Source organism: Triticum urartu, chromosome 2A (genome assembly GCF_056163025.1).
Source record: "Triticum urartu cultivar PI428250 chromosome 2A, HENAU_Tu73, whole genome shotgun sequence".
Classification (NCBI taxonomy): domain Eukaryota; kingdom Viridiplantae; phylum Streptophyta; class Magnoliopsida; order Poales; family Poaceae; genus Triticum; species Triticum urartu.
In genome coordinates, this window is record NC_141874.1 from 73,618,788 (window position 1) to 73,638,068 (window position 19,281).

The window sequence follows — 19,281 nt, forward strand, 5'->3', positions numbered from 1 at the left end:
AACGACTTGTATATATCAGGCAAGAGGTGCAACTCCGACCCAGAATCCTGCGTGATGGTTGGTCACCTTACCAATAATCTTCTTAATGTTGGAGAAAATGAGGATCATTGACTTAAATTGGAATTGATACCTAGACTACTTGGTTCTAGCTTGCCACCCCAGAAGGCAACGTATACACAAGTATAGACTATAGGTAACACTGTAGGGTACAGCCTTGGGTAGTCTTAGGGTTTTTCAAGATATGATAAGATCGGGTTATTTATTAGAATTGGAAATAGCTAGACGAATAAGTAGGCTTTAAAGGACGAATAAAGTAGGCCTTCTAACTCAAAGTACTCCAGCTTAAGGAAAGACATGCAACATTGGTGATCAACGTATGGAATTTCCGCTATTCCGTTCCTGGAAAACACTTGTTTTTTTCACGTTTTTCCTTCGCTGTTCTTTCCTGGATTTTTTGTTGATGATTCTTCCCCTTAAAAAAAGCTTTTCCCTATAAAAAAATATGTGGCCCTTTTCTTTCCCGAAAAGGCATTCATTGTTCGTTCTGTGCCAAGAACCAGATTTGAACTGGTGACACGAGGATTTTCAATCCTCTGCTCTACCAACTGAGCTATCCTGACTATTTATTGTGCATCATCCTAGTAGAGTACTTGTATCTATGTCAATTAAAGGGACTAAAAAATAAAAAAGTATTCTCAAATTGGACTTAGTAAATATCAGGATAATGATATGGATTGTGAATGACTTACTTAATAATAGGGATTACTTGCCTATACTATAATATGTTCATTTGTATGAATGGGATAAGATCCAAAGAAGTCAGTTCGGATCCATTTGTGAAAGAGTAGAATAAGAAAGATAGTGAATCTTGTTTGAACCATTAATGAAAAATAGAGGTTGGTACAATAGTTAGGAAGTAAAATGGGCTTTTTATTGGGGATAGAGGGACTTGACTTGAACCCTCACGATTTAGAAAGTCGACGGATTTTCCTCTTACTAGAAATTTCATTGTGGTCGGTAACGTTGGTGAATTAACAGAAACGGAAAGAGAGGGATTCGAACCCTCGGTAAACAAAAGCCTACATAGCAGTTCCAATGCTACGCCTTGAACCACTCGGCCATCTCTCCTACATAATCTTATTATTGACCAGAAACTGAGTGAATAGCGAGTTTTCGTATCACTAAAGTACAGGTACAACCGATCACAGGTTCCATAGGGAGTTTGACTTCCTTTCCAATTTCATATTTCTCAACAACAACTTCTCTCATCACCACGGATCTATTCAAAATTCTGGAATCGTCCCATGTTTCTATTTCGATTGTATGGCGTGGCGTATACACGTTATGCAAACAGAACGTATGGTTACTTTACTCTATTTTCTCATGGCTTGTTAAACCTTTCTTTTTTCTTTTTGGATCATAACCAAATAAAAACTTCTCAAGTTATCAGAATCCATAGTCAAATTTAGTCCTTGGTAATTCAAGTTAGATGAAATAGTAATAGTTTGGCTCACATTGGTATACTACGAAATCCAATCTGATTCAAATATTGAATATCTCTCCTTGTCGGGACAATTTAAGCAGAATAAAATATCTATTATCGATTTTTTAGAATCGAATTAGTCTGTTTTTTTGCTATTTCGTACTATATAATTCCTTTGTTTATGGGATCATTTTCCCCGAGGGTTTCCAATCAATGGGGGCGTAGTATAGGTAGTTAGAGAGTGTAGGCTCCCCTAGCTTGAATTCTTTTTACCCATTCTTTGAGAGTGATAGGTTTGATTTTTCTGTACCGTAATAGAAGAGCTCAGAAGAAAGACCTAATTATATAAAAACACGACCATTAAAGCTAAAGATCAGAGGATCCGTAATAGGACTCTCATAGACTTGCCGGGAAATAGAAAATTTGGAATCGGCTTTTCTTTTGCGCTTAAAAAAAACTTGAGGCCTTTTCCCTTATTATATGGCATATCCATACTTTAATAACCTAGTGCCTGATCGATTGAAAGCAATATTTACTGTCAGATAGAGAGATGCTGATAGGAAAAAGGATGGTATTTACTTATTCTCAAGAATATATAGAAAGGGAAAAGCTTAATAGCCACTATTGATCCCCTGAACAGAGCACATGATTCGGGATCAGGTGTGATGTGAAGAGGTAGCCTAGCCTTTTATGAGAGTCAATTGGGAAGTGGAAAGGCAAAACCATTAGTTTAAGTTCCCGGCTTTAGTCCTCTATGAAGTTCAGTCAACCATTTGAGTCAATTTGGAGTAAATAGTAAGACTTCGGATCGCACCATTCATAATGTTGCATCTCAATACTTGGCATCTTTTTCCCACTGCTGGCTCAGAAATTCACCTTGGTTTCACCGGAATTCGTTTATTTCGTTCATTAATTCATTTTGATAGCTACGCAGAGGTCTTTCCTTACGACTCCCGTGCTTAATACGAAAAGCGGTTCTTGTGTGAAAAGTGCCAACTGACTATCTCCTTATTTTCTGATTGTTCTTCCGATAGGAATATTCCCTTGATCAGCTAACCTGGCCCAAGCATAACAATAGTGCATTTCCCCTTGATGGTACGATTTACATATCTTCTACCTCTGCTACTTCTGTTCAGGAAGGTTAGTTTAGGCACTCCATCCCTGAGGGCTGCATCAGCTTATCTTTCTAGAAATCCCAGCTATAAGCTAGATCGGTATAAATAGGGCATTAAGCAGCAATAACAGAGATAGCATCCATGAGTTTTTTAATCCATCCTTTAGCATCGCCTGACTCGGACAAGGTGTTTCCTTCCTTCGCAATACCCGGCCAGGGCAATGTAGCTATCCCAATAAGATATGAAAGCTGGGCCACACCTGAGCAAGGAACTTATACATAGAAGTAACAGTAAATGTGCAAGATTTGGACCACTGCCATTTCCTTAAACCATCAATCAACAAATTGAAATAGAGATATCGGTATCTTCCAATCTGCCACAAGGATCTAGTCGCCAGTATCTTTGCCTTCTTCCCAACTTATCCCAGCATTCCTTGTAAGCGTTGCTATCACTATTTCTCCCTCCGGTGGCCTTGAGGCGTCTCGATCAATCGGTGTATCCGCCACAGGACACACCTCCTTCTCTCAACCATCCGAACAAGAAGATTTTAGCACTAACCCTCCTGCAGCTTTCTTTCTGACCGAAGTACCGCTTTTCTTTGCACTACTTTCGAACCGTATCAGGAACAAGAGCTTATGCATTGCTTTCTTTTCGCAGTACCCGCCCCCAGGGGTCATTACTTGATGAAGAGTGCTTCCCCTTTGAGCACCTTATCTTGGCCATCAATATAATTAATCCATCCTGCCTGTCTAGATATTGTTGTTAATACACAGGTTGATTGTATGACTATGGCATAGTGAGTTCTGGCTCCTAGCTGACATACTGAATACAGCATCGAAGCGGGTCTATCTTATTCCGATGTAACGATTCCATTGAATATTGTGATAGCATCCTTGATTTCAGCTAGCTATTCTCAGTGATATGCTTGATCCTCTTGGATTTCATTCCATGATAAGTATGTATTGGAAGTTGGAATGCCTAAAGTATTGGTGCATTAGGGTCCTCTTAAGCCTTGTTTCCTTCTTGATCTTACCTTTCCGTTGCTATCACTCGCTCTAGCCTCTCCTGGCCAGAGCTCCCTCTATCAACAACACCCTCACGCGATTGATTCCCTGGATAAGTATGGCTCATATAAGGTATCCTGATCATAGTAATTGTATCATATCTCCTTCTCCTATTGATCTTACCATCCCTCGAGTCCAAGTCTCGGGATGGCGCTTATTAAGGTCCTGTTTCCCCTTGACAGGATCTTCCAGTTCTGGTATCCCTGAAGAGCATTTCCTAGTATGTATTTACTAACCTTAAACGATAGGAGCCGTGTTTAGATAGATATCCTATAAATCTATTGATTTTTCATTAGCTTGTAAATTCCTTGTGTGAAATAACTCAGAAATTCATTGTGCTAAACTTGTATCTATGCAGTACTGTTTAATGTGGAAGAAGTGTTTTTGTCACTAACAACATAGAAACCATGATACCAGTGCATAAGCATGAAAAACGCACTTTGTGATCAGATTGATCAAGGTTGTAGTCATTCGAATTTACTACTTCGTTAAATGATGGTTGTTTAAAGGTGTCTACCATAGTTTGTTTGGACAATGTCCTTAGTACTCAGGTATGTGACCTTCTTATAACCCACGACATCGGCATGATAGGTGTTAAATACATCCAGTGATGGTGGAGCTAAATCAGCAGGTTTTATATATGGATCCCAAGGTATATACTTGTACCAGACAGTACAAAATAACCCTGCGTATACTAGAAAAGCAAAATAACCGTACACATACGACTTATAATTCTCACAATAAAATGGTATTACTACTTCAACCAACTTGTTTATGATTTCACGTTTCAAAAGGGATTTCAAACCAAGACCGCTATGTGAGAATCGCTGAATAACGTCAAAAGTATCCCTTAAGTAAATATTATCGATAAAAAACAAACCTAGCGAATCATTTATTTCTTTAAACTTATCAAATATATACATTTATATTGTCGCCAGCCTACCTGAGCGTGGAACAAATATTTTATATATACATATTCCATAACTAGAGTTCCATAATTGTGAAACGTGGTATATGGTCGTACGCTAACTCCTATTTGAAAGTCGTGTGGCTCTCTAACAAACATGGAAAACAAACCTATCCTCGGCATCCAACTGTTATAAAAGAATGGAAGCACAATTGTTGTTGGACCTATAAACCCTATTATTTTGGCAATAAAACCATTTAGACCTCTTTGATCTAAATTGGTAAATGTTTTTCGATTTTTCACAAATCTATCAATAGGTGAATTCAAGTAGGAAGTCCAACCACTGTTGGAACTATCTCCACCGTTTGAACTACGACCACCCCATATAAAATGGTGGATTATACCATGATCGTCGTGCTTAGGTGCACTAGTTTTCACATTTGGATTTGTTCCATCATTAGTGGAACTAGAACCATCATTAGGGTTAGGGGAAGTAGAAGTAGATGCATCATTACTGCCACTAGATGCATCATTGTTGATAGGTTCTTTAGCTCCTTCCTCATCCGTTATATTTTTTTTCTTGGATTTCTTATTATTGTGGAGTTTTTTATCATCATCTTTTTCCCCGTCTCTATTGTATAACGAATTAAGTATCTTCTTAATGGATTGAAAGAATTTCTTCATGATAACAGTATTTTCTATTACTCTCTTCTTGGTGGATTTCCTCCACTTAATTTCGAAATTTACCCAGCCTTTTGAGTACTAGGATCTCCCCCTTATCCTAGCAGATCGGTACCCAGACCATATCCTTGGGCAGCTCGGATGTATCTATCTTTTCGTTCAGATCACATCATCTCGAGCGCGGAATCTTATTAGTGGATCAAAAGACTATGGTGACCCGTAGATCTTCAGATGTTGATTTGCAGAGCAGGGCCGGAATGCGGGGATTGCATTCTTCGAAAAGTATCATATCTTCTTTCTCTAGGGAGAAAGCAGAAACCAAAAACGAGTGGAGGTTCGATCTCTCACCAAAGCAATTGGGGTTGGTGGAATCTTCCCCTATAGACTCCGAAAAATCATCGTGTACCTTTCCCCTATAGACTCCGAAAAAGCAGCGTGTACCTTTCCCTAAATCCTTCTCCCGTGCATGCTATTCTCGTGTTCCGTGATTAGAAAAGACATGTTTCTTGTTTTCTTTGAGGTAATAAACGAGCTGTATCCCGCTTTGCCTATCTTGATGTGGAATCTATCGTTGAGCACCCATGAATGCAGGTAGAAGGTGTTTTTTCTTAACTCTTTCCAGGCCTCAGCTTGATTGGACTTCGTCAGTTCTTGTCGTTCAGCTTCCTCTCTCCTCTCTCATCTTGTCTCTCCGTAGACGGCGTTAAAAAGTAAACAGACTTAAAGCAAAGTAGGTTCGATCCTTATGTTCTATTATATGAAGTAGAAGAAGAAAGAGCCGGGGGGATGGTCTTGGCACCCATGGGTTAATGGTGAAAGCGTTCAAGGAAATAGGGAATGGAATATTCAAATCGATCAGAAGCGCTATGCTTTATGTAATCAGGCTGAAGGCTAGCAACCAGATTTTTTTTATGAGGGAAGCTAGTGACCAGATTTGTGTATAGGCCGGTCACCAAGGCGGACACACGACAAGGTAGTTTTTAGTTGTGGGCTTTGACAAATTAAAATCAAATAAACAGGACAAACAAACAAAAAAGACTTAGATGTGAGATATTATCTCATATCTAGATGTGACATAGACGGACCCCTTTTCTTTTACCACACCTGCCTACTTCTCGATTCTCAATAATTCATACCGGCCGCTTCATCATCAAAGAAATAATATTCGCTTCGTTTCCTCCTTCTCTAGAGAATCAGCCCAGATCAACCGAGAGGATTCTATTGATCAAGTTTGGAGGTGAATGCATCGTCGGTCTCTGAATCTGATAATGCACCATCTCAGGGATAACCTGTATTCTCTGCACCGCATGGATCCCCGGCACCTTTTCTACCAAACAGCAGAAATCGCAGCAGAAGATGCATCAAAAGCCAACAAGAAAAGGAATAATAAGCTATCAACGATGGAGTCCTGGAACGATCTGCGCAAGCCGGTGGCCAGTTTCAGAGCATCCAACTTCTTCACCCTGCTGAGAGAAAAGTCCATCATGGTGGCCGACTCCTATGGCCACACAACACTCATCGACACCGGCTTCAACTCCGTCGTGCCGATGCCCCCCATGGAAAACGGCAAGGGACCCAACTGCATCTGTTTCTCCATCCCCAACCTGGACCCCTTGATATCTTCAAACTCGCAGTGCCTCTTTGTCCTCGACCTGGTTCCTCCTGGCAGTGGTAACAGTATCAGTATGAATCCCTCCACCTTTGAGTTCCTGATCCACTTGGGGAGCATGGACGCCTCCCGGCCCCTTGTGTCTTCCCATTTTCTTTTGAACTGGTTATGGCGTGATCTGCCCGTGCCACCGTTCGCAGACAACCCCGTCAACGCTAGAGCCGCCATGAACTGTGCTTTCATGTTGCTTGACACTAAAACCATGTGCATATCCTCCCATGAAGATGGCATAGGCACCTATACCTTTGATATGGTCAACCACAAGTGGTCATGGGCTGGGAGCTGGGCGCTGCCCTTCTCTGGCAAAGCGGAGTATGTCCCCAACCTCAAGCTTTGGGTCGCCCTCTCTCCTCCTAGCAGCCCCCACGGCCTGTGTGCTCTCGACCTCCCTGCCAACGCCATGGATTTTGAGTTGCCGCCTGAGCTGCTGCGTGCCTGGGATTATCTCCACCTGCTTGATGATGAGGCTCCATACAAGCGCCACCTCGTTAACCTTGGCTCAGGTAAGTTCTGCATCGTCTCCTTCTTCAAGACCTTGGAAACCAAATATGTGGAAGAAAATATCGAGGATGAGTCTGCCGTGTTCACCGGGCTGGAGGTGTGCCGCGACAACGACGGCGAGGGCGCTGCCCGGATGATCGAACACAGGTCTAAACGTTACACCTTTGGAAGATTTGGCATCCACTGCGTCCTCTGAATCTATCTTTTTGAAGCTCCTCAAGACCGATGCATTTGGAAGTATATTTTTATAATACATTGCACTTCATTATTACGCGATGTATCAGTACTTTTATGGTGTGTATCGCACTCCCTTCATAAAAAAATATAAGAGTTTAGATCACTATTATTTTTGGTAGCATGTGTACCTTGAGATAAAGTATCGTGTACTTTCTCCATTTCAATTTAAATGGCCCTCTTGTATTTTGGGTCAAATTTTGACCTTGACCTAAGTCATATGCCTTTGTGTACACCATACACGAAAGAAGTTTCCAACAGTGCTATAGGATTCACATTTTATTAGTCAGATTTTGTGGTCAAAATTTAGCCAAAAAAATACAAAGGGACTTGTAAATTTGAAGGGAGCAAGTATACGCCGAGACATGTTAGAGTGAGATATTGTTTGCTGGATTAAACGGGTTCCAAGAAAACACAAACAATAATACACAATACAAAAATCCTCCCCAGCCACTCTCGCGCCGCTCCCGTGACGGACCGAGTGGACGAACCCTAGCCGCTGCCCTGACTCGTCCTAGCCATCCCTCGCCGCTGCCGGGGCGCCTGTGACGGGGGGCTCTCCCCTCCCCACGGTGCTTCGCGGTGCCAGACAACACATCGATGCGGTGGCATGCCGCTTCTTCATGGCGTGGTGGTGCAAGAGCGAGCTCCTGCGGCGAGGTCGGCGTGAACACTCATCATAGACAACTCAATCTCCCTTGTCGACCGTGCCACATCTTGACTGCTCCGACCTCAGTATGTTCGGCAACTTGCTCCAAGGTATATATTCCCCCAATTTTATTCATGTTTACGAGTCTAGTTCCTTGTAGAATCGTGTAGATTACATAGATTCACAAATTTTTGTAGATGTCGTTGATGATATAGGAGTTTTTCGATGATTCATTGTCGTCAACCAATGGCGAAGAGGGTGATATTTTGTTCATGGTTGCTCAATGGATAATGAAAATTAGGACGAAGTGCCAGCATGCACGACCGCAAATAGTTCTCTTACCCCCGAATATCACTGAGTTGGCCCCTTCTATCCCTATGTTTATCAAAATTTTCCATGTCAGTTTGTAGAATTATCTCAACTATCACTTCTCAGTTTCAGAGGATCTCAATTTTCCCAGCTTCTCTACTTCTCAAATTTTACACGGGAAATTTCTCAAGCTTCTCTCAAGCAACTCCATGAGTTCAACCGTTCGGCTCAGGTCCGGACACAGGGTTAGAAGAGTCGAGCGGCAGACCACTTCTGAATGTAATTTGGGTCCGTGAGCCTAGCATATCTCGCTACTCCTATTAGAATCCTATATACCTAAACGAATCGTTATTTTCGTATTTTACACAAAAGTCCTTGTTTTTTCTTGAAATCAACCCGCCGTCCGGATTTAAGTCATACCCGAACCGTTATTTTACATTTTTCGAAAACCCCCTTATGTTTTAGGTAATTCAATTACGGATCATATTTAAGTCAAACAAATGCTTTTTAAAACCATCCATATCTTTTGAACTGTAACTCCGATTTGAACATGTTATATATGAAATTTGATTAGAAAAATATGTAGAATATGAATATGAGATCATTTTTACCTGTTAAGTATTTTTAAATATTATTTTGGAATATATTTGAGTCAAATCAAATAATTTTCTAAATTATCTGTATCTTTTAAACCGTAACTTCGATTTTAACATATTATATATGAAATTTTATTAGAAAAATATGTGGAATCTAAATATGATGTTAATTTTACCTGTTAAATATTTTTAAAATATTGTTATGAAAGCAAACTTATAATTTATAGCGCAAGATCCGGTTTTTTTTCATACCGGCGGCGATCCAGATTGCAAATGAACACCCCCACTATAACCATATAGGGAAAAGAAAACATCGATAACTACATATGCGTACCTCTGAAAAATGTCGCAGGGGAAAACAACAGATTTCTCATCGCGAGAGTGAGAGAAAGCGAGCGAGCGAGATAGTGAGAGAGAGAGAGAGGGAGAGGAAGGAGAGAGGGAGAGAGAGACGCCTTAGGATTAACCATATTCAACAAACATTTTTTGTTGTTTTGTGTGAACACCGAGGCCATTGCCGACGAGGATGAGAAGGAGGATAAGCGGCAACACAAATATGATGCCTCGCAAAAATAAAGGAGATGGACCTATTGTGATCTTGAGTGATGGTTGTTGAGTTAAGAGCGTGTCTTATGTTTTCTTTCCCGTTGCAAAGTACGGGCTCTTTTGCTAATATACCTAAGAGATTCATCCCCACTATCTTATTTATCTTGACATGCAGCCTATCCACCTCATCACACATGACCCACACATGCCACCTCAGTTTAAAAAATATCATGCATCCACATCATCCTTTTTTTCCTCCCACTGTTCCGCATGCTTTAAAACTCACACTGTATATGTTTCGCCCCCCATGCGCCTGGGCTGTACGGAAGTCGCTTAGTTTTTTTGACACATATAGGCTACAGGAGCAAGTCGTGGACCAGCTATTGAGTATAATGTTTATTAGGAAAAATGAGATAGACTAGGATTTGTTCCGGCTTGTTTTATATTCCAAGTAGATGATTGTATTTTTATATATATGCCCACGAGGCTCAAGCAATACAACAAACTATTCCACCAATCTTCTCTCTCCCTTCTAACATGGTATTTATCGCAAGTCGATCCTAAACTCTAGCAGCAGCCGCTTCCGCACCCGCGCATCGCCCCCGGGGTGGTCGGCCTCCATGACCGCCGCCGGGGGCCGCGCCGCCCGTATCTAGGGCTCGTCCGCCGGTTGTGTTGACCGGCTGCCCTAAAGAGTCTTTCTCCCGAGCCTTGCTCTGGGGTTTTCTTTCTCCCGCCAGTCATCTTGATTGCGCGGTTTCTTTTTGATTTTCCGATCTATTCTTGATCGGTTTGCGTCGTCAAGCGACCCTGGGAGCCTCCAGCCGGCCTCTCCTCCGACCCGGCAGCCACGCCCGTCAAGGCGGCCCGTCAGGGCCAGCCGTCGTTCGCGTCTCGGTCCGTCCGTCGCCTTGCGCCGGCCGTCACCGCCCTGCTCCGACCGGGACACCTGCATCGCCCCGACCCGGCGGCCTCGCGCCATGCGACGGCCAATCATAGCCACCGCTCGCGCGCCGGCCCGTCCATCGATCCACATCACCCATCTCCGCCGCGTCTGCTCGGCGGCCTGGCGGTCTACCTCACCGGCATCGTCCTCGGCCGCGTCGGGATGGCTGCGTCAGCTGCCTCAACTCGGGCGCCGCTGCTCCGTTGGTCACTCGGGCCTCGATGTCCCGGTGCCGGCATTGCTTTGGCAGACCAGGTGCTGGTGCTGAAAAACTCGTCCGCATGACGTCCCACGCCGTCCGTCGTCGTCGGCTTCATCTTGGACTCCGCCGCCACCACGCCTCCATGGAGCGGCGTCCCCGACCTCACGCTCGATCGGCTTGATCACCCGCTCGCTGCCGCGATCCGCCTCATCTACGCCGCACGACCGACCTGGCCCGTCGGTTCCGCGCGCCTCCGCAGGTTCCGTGAAGATCGTCCCCGAGTTTAGCGCGCCTCTCCACCGATCGAGTATCGGGCTGCCGCTGTGTCGCCCCGTCGGGCCGCCACCGCTGCCCTGTGGTTCTCCTCGTGGCTGCATCGACTCGTGTGTCGCCGCTGCGCCGCCCTTTCGGGCCAAAGTGTCGCGATACGCGGTCCCCGAGGCCGTCCCCGCGGTTGCACCGACTCGCGAACCGCCGTTGTGTCGCCCCTTCGGGCCGCAGCGTCGCGGCCCGCGGTCCCCGCCGCCGCCCAGAGGTCTTCCCATCGTCGCCCCGACCCGCCAGCCGCCGCTGCGTCGCCCCTTCGGGCCGTAGCGCCGCGGCCCGCGGTCCGCTCCGCCGTCACCGCGCGTCGACCTCCCGTGGTATGCATCGCGCCTTCTTCCTTGGCGCGGGAACACCACCGTCCACGCCAGTCTTCGTCACGTTGTCAGGGTTCTTCGCCTCCTTCAAGCATCGCCGCCGCGCTTCTAACCTGGCCGCCGCCGCTCTTCTTCGGCCGCCGCCGCCGCTACCCCCGTAGCCGCCCGTCCACCCCCTTCGTCTTCGTCCAAGTGTTGGGGAACATTGCAGAAAACAAAAAAATTTCCTACGTTTCACCAAGATCAATCTATGGAGTCAACTAGCAACGAGAGGAGAGTGCATCTACATACCCTTGTAGATTGCGAGCGGAAGCGTTCAAGAGAACGGGGATGATGGAGTCGTACTCGTCGTGATCCAAATCACCGATGACCAAGTGCCGAACGGACGGCACCTCCGTGTTCAACACACGTACGGAGCGGATGACGTCTCCTCCTTCTTGATCCAGCAAGGGGGAAGGAGAGGTTGATGAAGATCCAGCAGCACGACGGCGTGGTGGTGGATGCAGCAGTGATCGCAGCAGGGCTTCGCCGAGCTTCTGCGAGAGGGAGAGGTGTAGCAGGGGAGAGGGAGGCGCCAAGACTTGAGGTCTTGCTGCCCTCCCTCCCCCCCTTTATATAGGCCCCCTAAGGGGTGCGCCGGCCCTAGGAGATGGGATCTCCTAGGGGGGCGGCGGCCAAGGGGGTGGAGTACCCCCCAAGGCAAGTGGAGGCGCCCCCTCCCCTAGGGTTCCCAACCCTAGGCGCAGGGGGGGCCAAGGGGGGGCGCACCAGCCCACCAGGGGCTGGTTACCCTCCCCACTTCAGCCCATGGGGCCCTCCGGGATGGGTGGCCCCACCCGATGGACCCTTGGGACCCTTCCGGTGGTCCCGGTACAATACCGGTGACCCCCGAAACTCTCCCGATGGCCGAAACTGCACTTCCTATATATAATTCTTCACCTCCGTACCATTCCGGAAATCCTCGTGACGTCCGGGATCTAATCCGGGACTCCGAACAACTTTCGGGTTACTGCATACTCATATCTCTACAACACTAGCGTCACCGAACCTTAAGTGTGTAGACCCTACGGGTTCGGGAGACACGTAGACATGACCGAGATGACTCTCTGGCCAATAACCAACAGCAGGATCTGGATACCCATGTTGGCTCCCACATGCTCCTCGATGATCTCATCAGATGAACCACGATGTCGAGGATTCAAGCAACCCCGTATACAATTCCCTTTGTCAATCGGTACGTTACTTGCCCAAGACTCGATCCTCGGTATCCCAATACCTTGTTCAGTCTCGTTACCGGCAAGTCACTTTACTCGTACCGTAATGCATGATCCCGTGATCAACCACTTGGTCACTTTGAGCTCATTATGATGATGCATTACCGAGTGGGCCCAGAGATACCTCTCCGTCATACGGAGTGACAAATCCCAGTCTCGATTCGTGCCAACCCAACAGACACTTTCGGAGACACCTGTAATGTACCTTTATAGTCACCCAGTTACGTTGTGACGTTTGGTACATCCAAAGCACTCCTACGGTATCCGGGAGTTGCACAATCTCATGGTCTAAGGAAATGATGCTTGACATTCAGAAAAGCTACAGCAAACGAACTACACGATCTTTGAGCTAAGCTTAGGATTGGGTCTTGTCCATCACATCATTCTCCTAATGATGTGATCCCGTTATCAATGACATCCCCATGTCCATAGCCAGGAAACCATGACTATCTCTTGATCAACGAGCTAGTCAACTAGAGGCTCACTAGGGACACATTATGGTCTATGTATTCACACATGTATTATGATTTCCGGATAATACAATTATAGCATGAATAATAGACAATTATCATGAACAAGGAAATATAATAATCATTTTATTATTGCCTCTAGGGATATTTCCAACAGTCTCCCACTTGCACTAGAGTCAATCATCTAGTTACATTGTGATGAATCGAACACCCATGGAATTCTGGTGTTGATCATGTTTTGCTCTAGGGAGAGGTTTAGTCAACGGATCTGCGACATTCAGGTCCGTATGTACTTTACAAATTTCTATGTCTTCATTTTGAACACTTTCATGAATGGAGTTGAAGCGACGCTTGATATGCCTGGTCTTCCTGTGAAACATGGGCTCCTTGGCAAGGGCAATAGCTCCAGTGTTGTCACAGAAGAGAGTCATCGGCCCCGACGCATTGGGTATGACTCCTAGGTCGGTAATGAACTCCTTCACCCAGACTGCTTCGTGTGCTGCCTCCGAGGCTGCCATGTACTCCGCTTCACATGTAGATCCCGCCACAACGCTTTGCTTGCAACTGCACCAGCTTACTGCCCCACCATTCAAAATATACACGTATCCGGTTTGTGACTTAGAGTCATCCAGATCTGTGTCGAAGCTAGCGTCGACGTAACCCTTTACGACGAGCTCTTCGTCACCTCCATAAACGAGAAACATGTCCTTAGTCCTTTTCAGGTACTTCAGGATATTCTTGACCGCTGTCCAGTGTTCCTTGCCGGGACTGCTTTGGTACCTTCCTACCAAACTTACGGCAAGGTTTACATCAGGTCTGGTACACAGCACGGCATACATAATAGACCCTATGGCTGAGGCATAGGGGATGACACTCATCTCTTCTATATCTTCTGCCGTGGTTGAACATTGAGCTGAGCTCAATTTCACACCTTGCAACACAGGCAAGAACCCCTTCTTAGACTGATCCATATTGAACTTTTTCAATATCTTATCAAGGTATGTGCCTTGTGAAAGACCTATGAGGCGTCTTGATCTATCTCTATAGATCTTGATGCCTAATATATAAGCAGCTTCTCCAAGGTCCTTCATTGAAAAACTCTTATTCAAGTAGGCCTTAATGCTGTCCAAAAGTTCTATATCATTTCCCATCAAAAGTATGTCATCTACATATAATATGAGAAATGCTACAGAGCTCCCACTCACTTTCTTGTAAACGCAGGCTTCTCCATAAGTCTGCATAAACCCAAATGCTTTGATCATCTCATCAAAGCGAATGTTCCAACTCCGAGATGCTTGCACCAGCCCATAAATTGAGCGTTGGAGCTTGCACACCTTGTCAGCATTCTTAGGATCGACAAAACCTTCCGGCTGCATCATATACAATTCTTCCTTAAGGAAACCATTAAAGAAAGCCGTTTTGACGTCCATTTGCCATATCTCATAATCATAGAATGCGGCAATTGCTAACATGATTCAGACGGACTTCAGCTTCGCTACGGGTGAGAAAGTCTCATCGTAGTCAACCCCTTGAACTTGTCGATAACCCTTAGCGACAAGCCGAGCTTTATAGATGGTCACATTAACATCCGCATCTGTCTTCTTCTTAAAGTGTTGGGGAACGTAGCAGAAATTCAAAAATTTTCCTACGTATCACCAAGATCTATCTATGGAGAGACCAGCAACGAGGGGAAGGAGAGTGCATCTACATACCCTTGTAGATCGCTAAGCGGAAGCGTTCAAGTGAACGGGGTTGATGGAGTCGTACTCGTCATGATTCAAATCACCGATGACCAAATGCCGAACGCACGACACCTCCGCGTTCAACACACGTACAGCCCGATGACGTCTCCCACGCCTTGATCCAGCAAGGAGAGAGGGAGAGGTTGAGGAAGACTCCATCCAACAGCAGCACAACGGCGTGGTGGTGATGGAGGAGCGTGGCAATCCTGCAGGGCTTCGCCAAGCACCACAGAAGAGGAGGGAGAGAGAGATGCAGGGCTACACCAACGAGAGATCGAATCACCTGTGTTATGGGCAGCCCTAGGCCTCATATATATAGGGAAGGGGAGGGGCTGCGCCCCCTCTAGGGTTCCCACCCCTAGGGGAGGCGGCAGCCCTAGATGGGGATCAAGGGTGGCGGCCAAGAGGGGGAGAGGAGAGGGAGGCGCACCAATATGGGCCCTAAGGCCCATATCCCCTAGGGTTTGCCCCCTTTCCACCTCTTAGGCGCATGGGCCTTAGTGGGGCTGGTGCCCTTGGCCCATGTAGGCCAAGGAACACTCCCTACAGCCCATGTGGCCCCCCCGGGGCAGGTGGCCCCACTTGGTGGACCCCCGGGACCCTCCCGGTGGTCCCGGTACATTACCGATAAACCCCGAAACTCTTCCGGTGACCAAAACAGGACTTCCCATATATAAATCTTTACCTCCGGACCATTCCGGAACTCCTCGTGACGTCCGGGATCTGATCCGGGACTCCGAACAACATTCGGTAACCACATACAAACTTCCTTTACAACCCTAGCGTCATCGAACCTTAAGTGTGTAGACCCTACGGGTTCGGGAGACATGCATACATGACCAAGACGTTCTCCGGTCAATAACCAACAGCGGGATCTGGATACCCATGTTGGCTCCCACATGTTCCACGATGATCTCATCGGATGAACCACGATGTCAAGGACTTAATCAATCCCGTATACAATTCCCTTTGTCTAGCGGTACGATACTTGCCCGAGATTCGATCGTCGGTATCCCGATACCTTGTTCAATCTCGTTACCGGCAAGTCTCTTTACTCGTTCCGTAACACATCATCCCATGATCAACTCCTTGATCACACTGTGCACATTATGATGATGTCCTACCGAGTGGGCCCAGAGATACCTCTCCGTTTACACAGAGTGACAAATCCCAGTCTCTATTCGTGCCAACCCAACAGACACTTTCGGAGATACCTGTAATGTACCTTTATAGCCACCCAGTTACATTGTGACGTTTGGTACACCCAAAGAACTCCTACGGTATCCGGGAGTTGCACAATCTCATGGTCTAAGGAAATGATACTTGACATTAGAAAAGCTTTAGCATACGAACTACATGATCTTGAGCTAAGCTTAGGATTGGGTCTTGTCCATCACATCATTCTCCTAATGATGTGATCCCGTTATCAATGACATCCAACGTCCATGGTTAGGAAACCATAACCATCTATTGATCAACGAGCTAGTCAACTAGAGGCTTACTAGGGACATGGTGTTGTCTATGTATCCACACATGTATCTGAGTTTCCTATCAATACAATTATAGCATGGATAATAAACGATTATCATGAACAAGGAAATATAATAATAACCAATTTATTATTGCCTCTAGGGCATATTTCCAACAGTCTCCCACTTGCACTAGAGTCAATAATCTAGTTCACATCGATATGTGATTAACACTCAAGGTCACATCCCCATGTGACTAACACCCAAAGAGTTCTGGGTTTGATCATGTTGCTTGTGAGAGAGATTTTAGTCAACGGGTCTAAACCTTTCAGATCCGTGTGTGCTTTGCAAATCTCTATGTCATCTCCTAGATGTAGCTACCACGTTCTATTTGGAGCTTATTCCAAATAACTGTTCTACTATACGAATCCAGTTTACTACTCAGAATAATCTGGATTAGTGTCAAAGTTTGCATAGGCGTAACCCTTTATGACGAACTCTTTTACCACCTCCATAATCGAGAAAATTCCTTAGTCCACTAGTTACTAAGGATAACTTTGACCGCTGTCCTATGATCCATTCTTGGATCACTCTTGTACCCCTTGACTGACTCATGGCAAGGCACACTTCAGGTGCGGCACACAGCATAGCATACTATAGAGCCTATGTCTTATGCATAGGGGACGACCTTCGTCCTTTCTCTCTATTCTGCCGTGGTCGAGCTTTAAGTCTTAACTTCATACCTTACAACTCAGGCAAGAACTCCTTCTTTGACTGGTCCATCTTGAACACCTTCAAGATCATGTCAAGGTATGTGCTCATTTGAAAGTACCATTAAGCGTTTTGATCTATCCTTATAGATCTTGATGCTCAATGCTCAAGTAGCTTAATCCAGGTTTTCCATTGAAAACACTTTCCAAATAACCCTATATGCTTTCTAGAAATTCTACGTCATTTCTGATCAACAATATGTCAACATATATTTATCAGAAATTCTATAGTGCTCCCACTCACTTCTTTGGAAATACAAGTTTCTCATAAACTTTGTATACACCCAAAATCTTTGATCATCTCATCAAAGCGCACATTCCAACTCCGAGATGCTTACTCCAGTCCTCAGAAGGATAGCTGGAGCTTTGCATACTTATTAGCATCTTTCAGGATTGACAAAACCTTCCGGTTTGTATCACATACAACCTTTCCTCAAAAAAACGTCGAGGAAACAATGTTTTGACATCCTATCTGCAAGATTTCATAAATAATGCAGTAATCGCTAATATCATTCCAACAGACTCTTAGCATCGCTACGAGTGAGAGAGTCTCATCGTAGTCAACTCCTTGAACTTGTCGGGAAACATCTTAACGACAAGTCGAGCTTTCTTAATGGTGACATTTACCATCATTGTCCGTCTTCCTTTTAAATCCATCTGTACTCAACAGCCTCACGACCATCAAGTAGTTCTTCCAAAGTCTACACTTTGTTTTCATACATGGATCCTTCTCTCGGATTATATGGCCTCGAGCCATATATCGGAATCCAGGCCCACCATCGCTTCTCCATAGCTCGTAGGTTCATTGTTGTCTAGAAACATGACTTCCAAGACAGGGTTACGTACCATTCTTAAGTAGTACGCATCCTTGTCATCCCACGAGGTTTTGGGAGTGACTTGATCCGAAGTCTCATGATCAATATCATAAGCTTCCACTTCAATTGGTGTAGGTGCCACAGGAACAACTCTTTGTGCCCTGCTATACACTAGTTGAAGTGACGGTTCAATAACCTCATCAAGTCTCCACCATCCTCCCACTCAATTCTTTCGAGAGAAACTTTTCCTCGAGAAAGGACCCGATTCTAGAAACAATCCTTTATTGCTTTCGGATCTGAGACAGGAGGTATAACCCAGCTGTTTTTGGGTTGTCCTATGAAGATGCATTTATCCGCTTTGGGTTCGAGCTTATCGGCCTGAAACTTTTCCACATAAGCGTCGCAGCCCCAAACTTTTAAGAAATGACAGCTTAGGTTTCTCTAAACCATAGTTCATACGGTGTCATCTCATCGGAATTACGTGGTGCCCTATTTAAAGTGAATGTGGTTGTCTCTAATGCTCAACCCATAAACTATTGTGGTAATTCGATAAGAGACATCATGGTATGCATCATATCCAAATAGGGTGCAGTTATGATGTTCGGACACACCATCACACTATGGTGTTCCAGGCTGTATTAGTTGTGAAACAATTTCCACAATGTCTTAATTTTGTGCCAAACTCGTAATTCAGATATTCATCTCTATGATCATATCATAGATCTTTTATCCTCTTGTCACGACGATCTTTCAACTTCACACTGAAATTACTTGAACCTTTCAATAATTCAGACTCGTGATTCATCAAGTAAATGTACTCAACATCTACTCAAATCATCTGTGAAGAAAAACATAACGATATCCACTACATGCCTCAGCACTCATTGGACTGCACACATCAAAATGTATTACTTCCAACAAGTTGCTTTCTGGTTCCATTTTACTGAAAACGAGGCTTTCAGTCATCTTGCCCATGTGGTATGATTTGCATGTCTCAAGTGATTCAAAATCAAGTGAGTCCGAACGGTCCATTTGCATGGAGTTTCTTCATGCATATACACCAACAGACATGGTTCGCATGTCTCAAACTTTTCAAAAATGAGTGAGTCCAAAGATTCATCTACATGGAGCTTCTTCATGCGTTTTATACCGATATGACTTACGTGGCAGCGCCACAAGTAGGTGGTACTATCATTAC

The 19,281-nt window shown here is 45.1% G+C and overlaps 1 protein-coding gene and 1 non-coding gene across 2 annotated transcripts; one reads left to right on the forward strand and one right to left on the reverse strand.

Annotated features, from left to right (window-relative positions):
• Window positions 1–1,041: 1,041 nt before the first annotated feature.
• TRNAS-GGA (transfer RNA serine (anticodon GGA)) lies at window positions 1,042–1,128 on the reverse strand. The gene has a single exon. It is a non-coding gene; the product is annotated as a tRNA-Ser (tRNA).
• Window positions 1,129–6,491: 5,363 nt separating this feature from the next.
• On the forward strand, window positions 6,492–7,639 carry LOC147983851 (uncharacterized). Its single transcript, XM_087539611.1, has one exon. It carries the CDS (start codon window positions 6,492–6,494, stop codon window positions 7,614–7,616), a length of 1,125 nt encoding a protein of 374 aa, XP_087395737.1. The 3' UTR covers window positions 7,617–7,639.
• The last annotated feature ends 11,642 nt before the right edge of the window (window positions 7,640–19,281 follow it).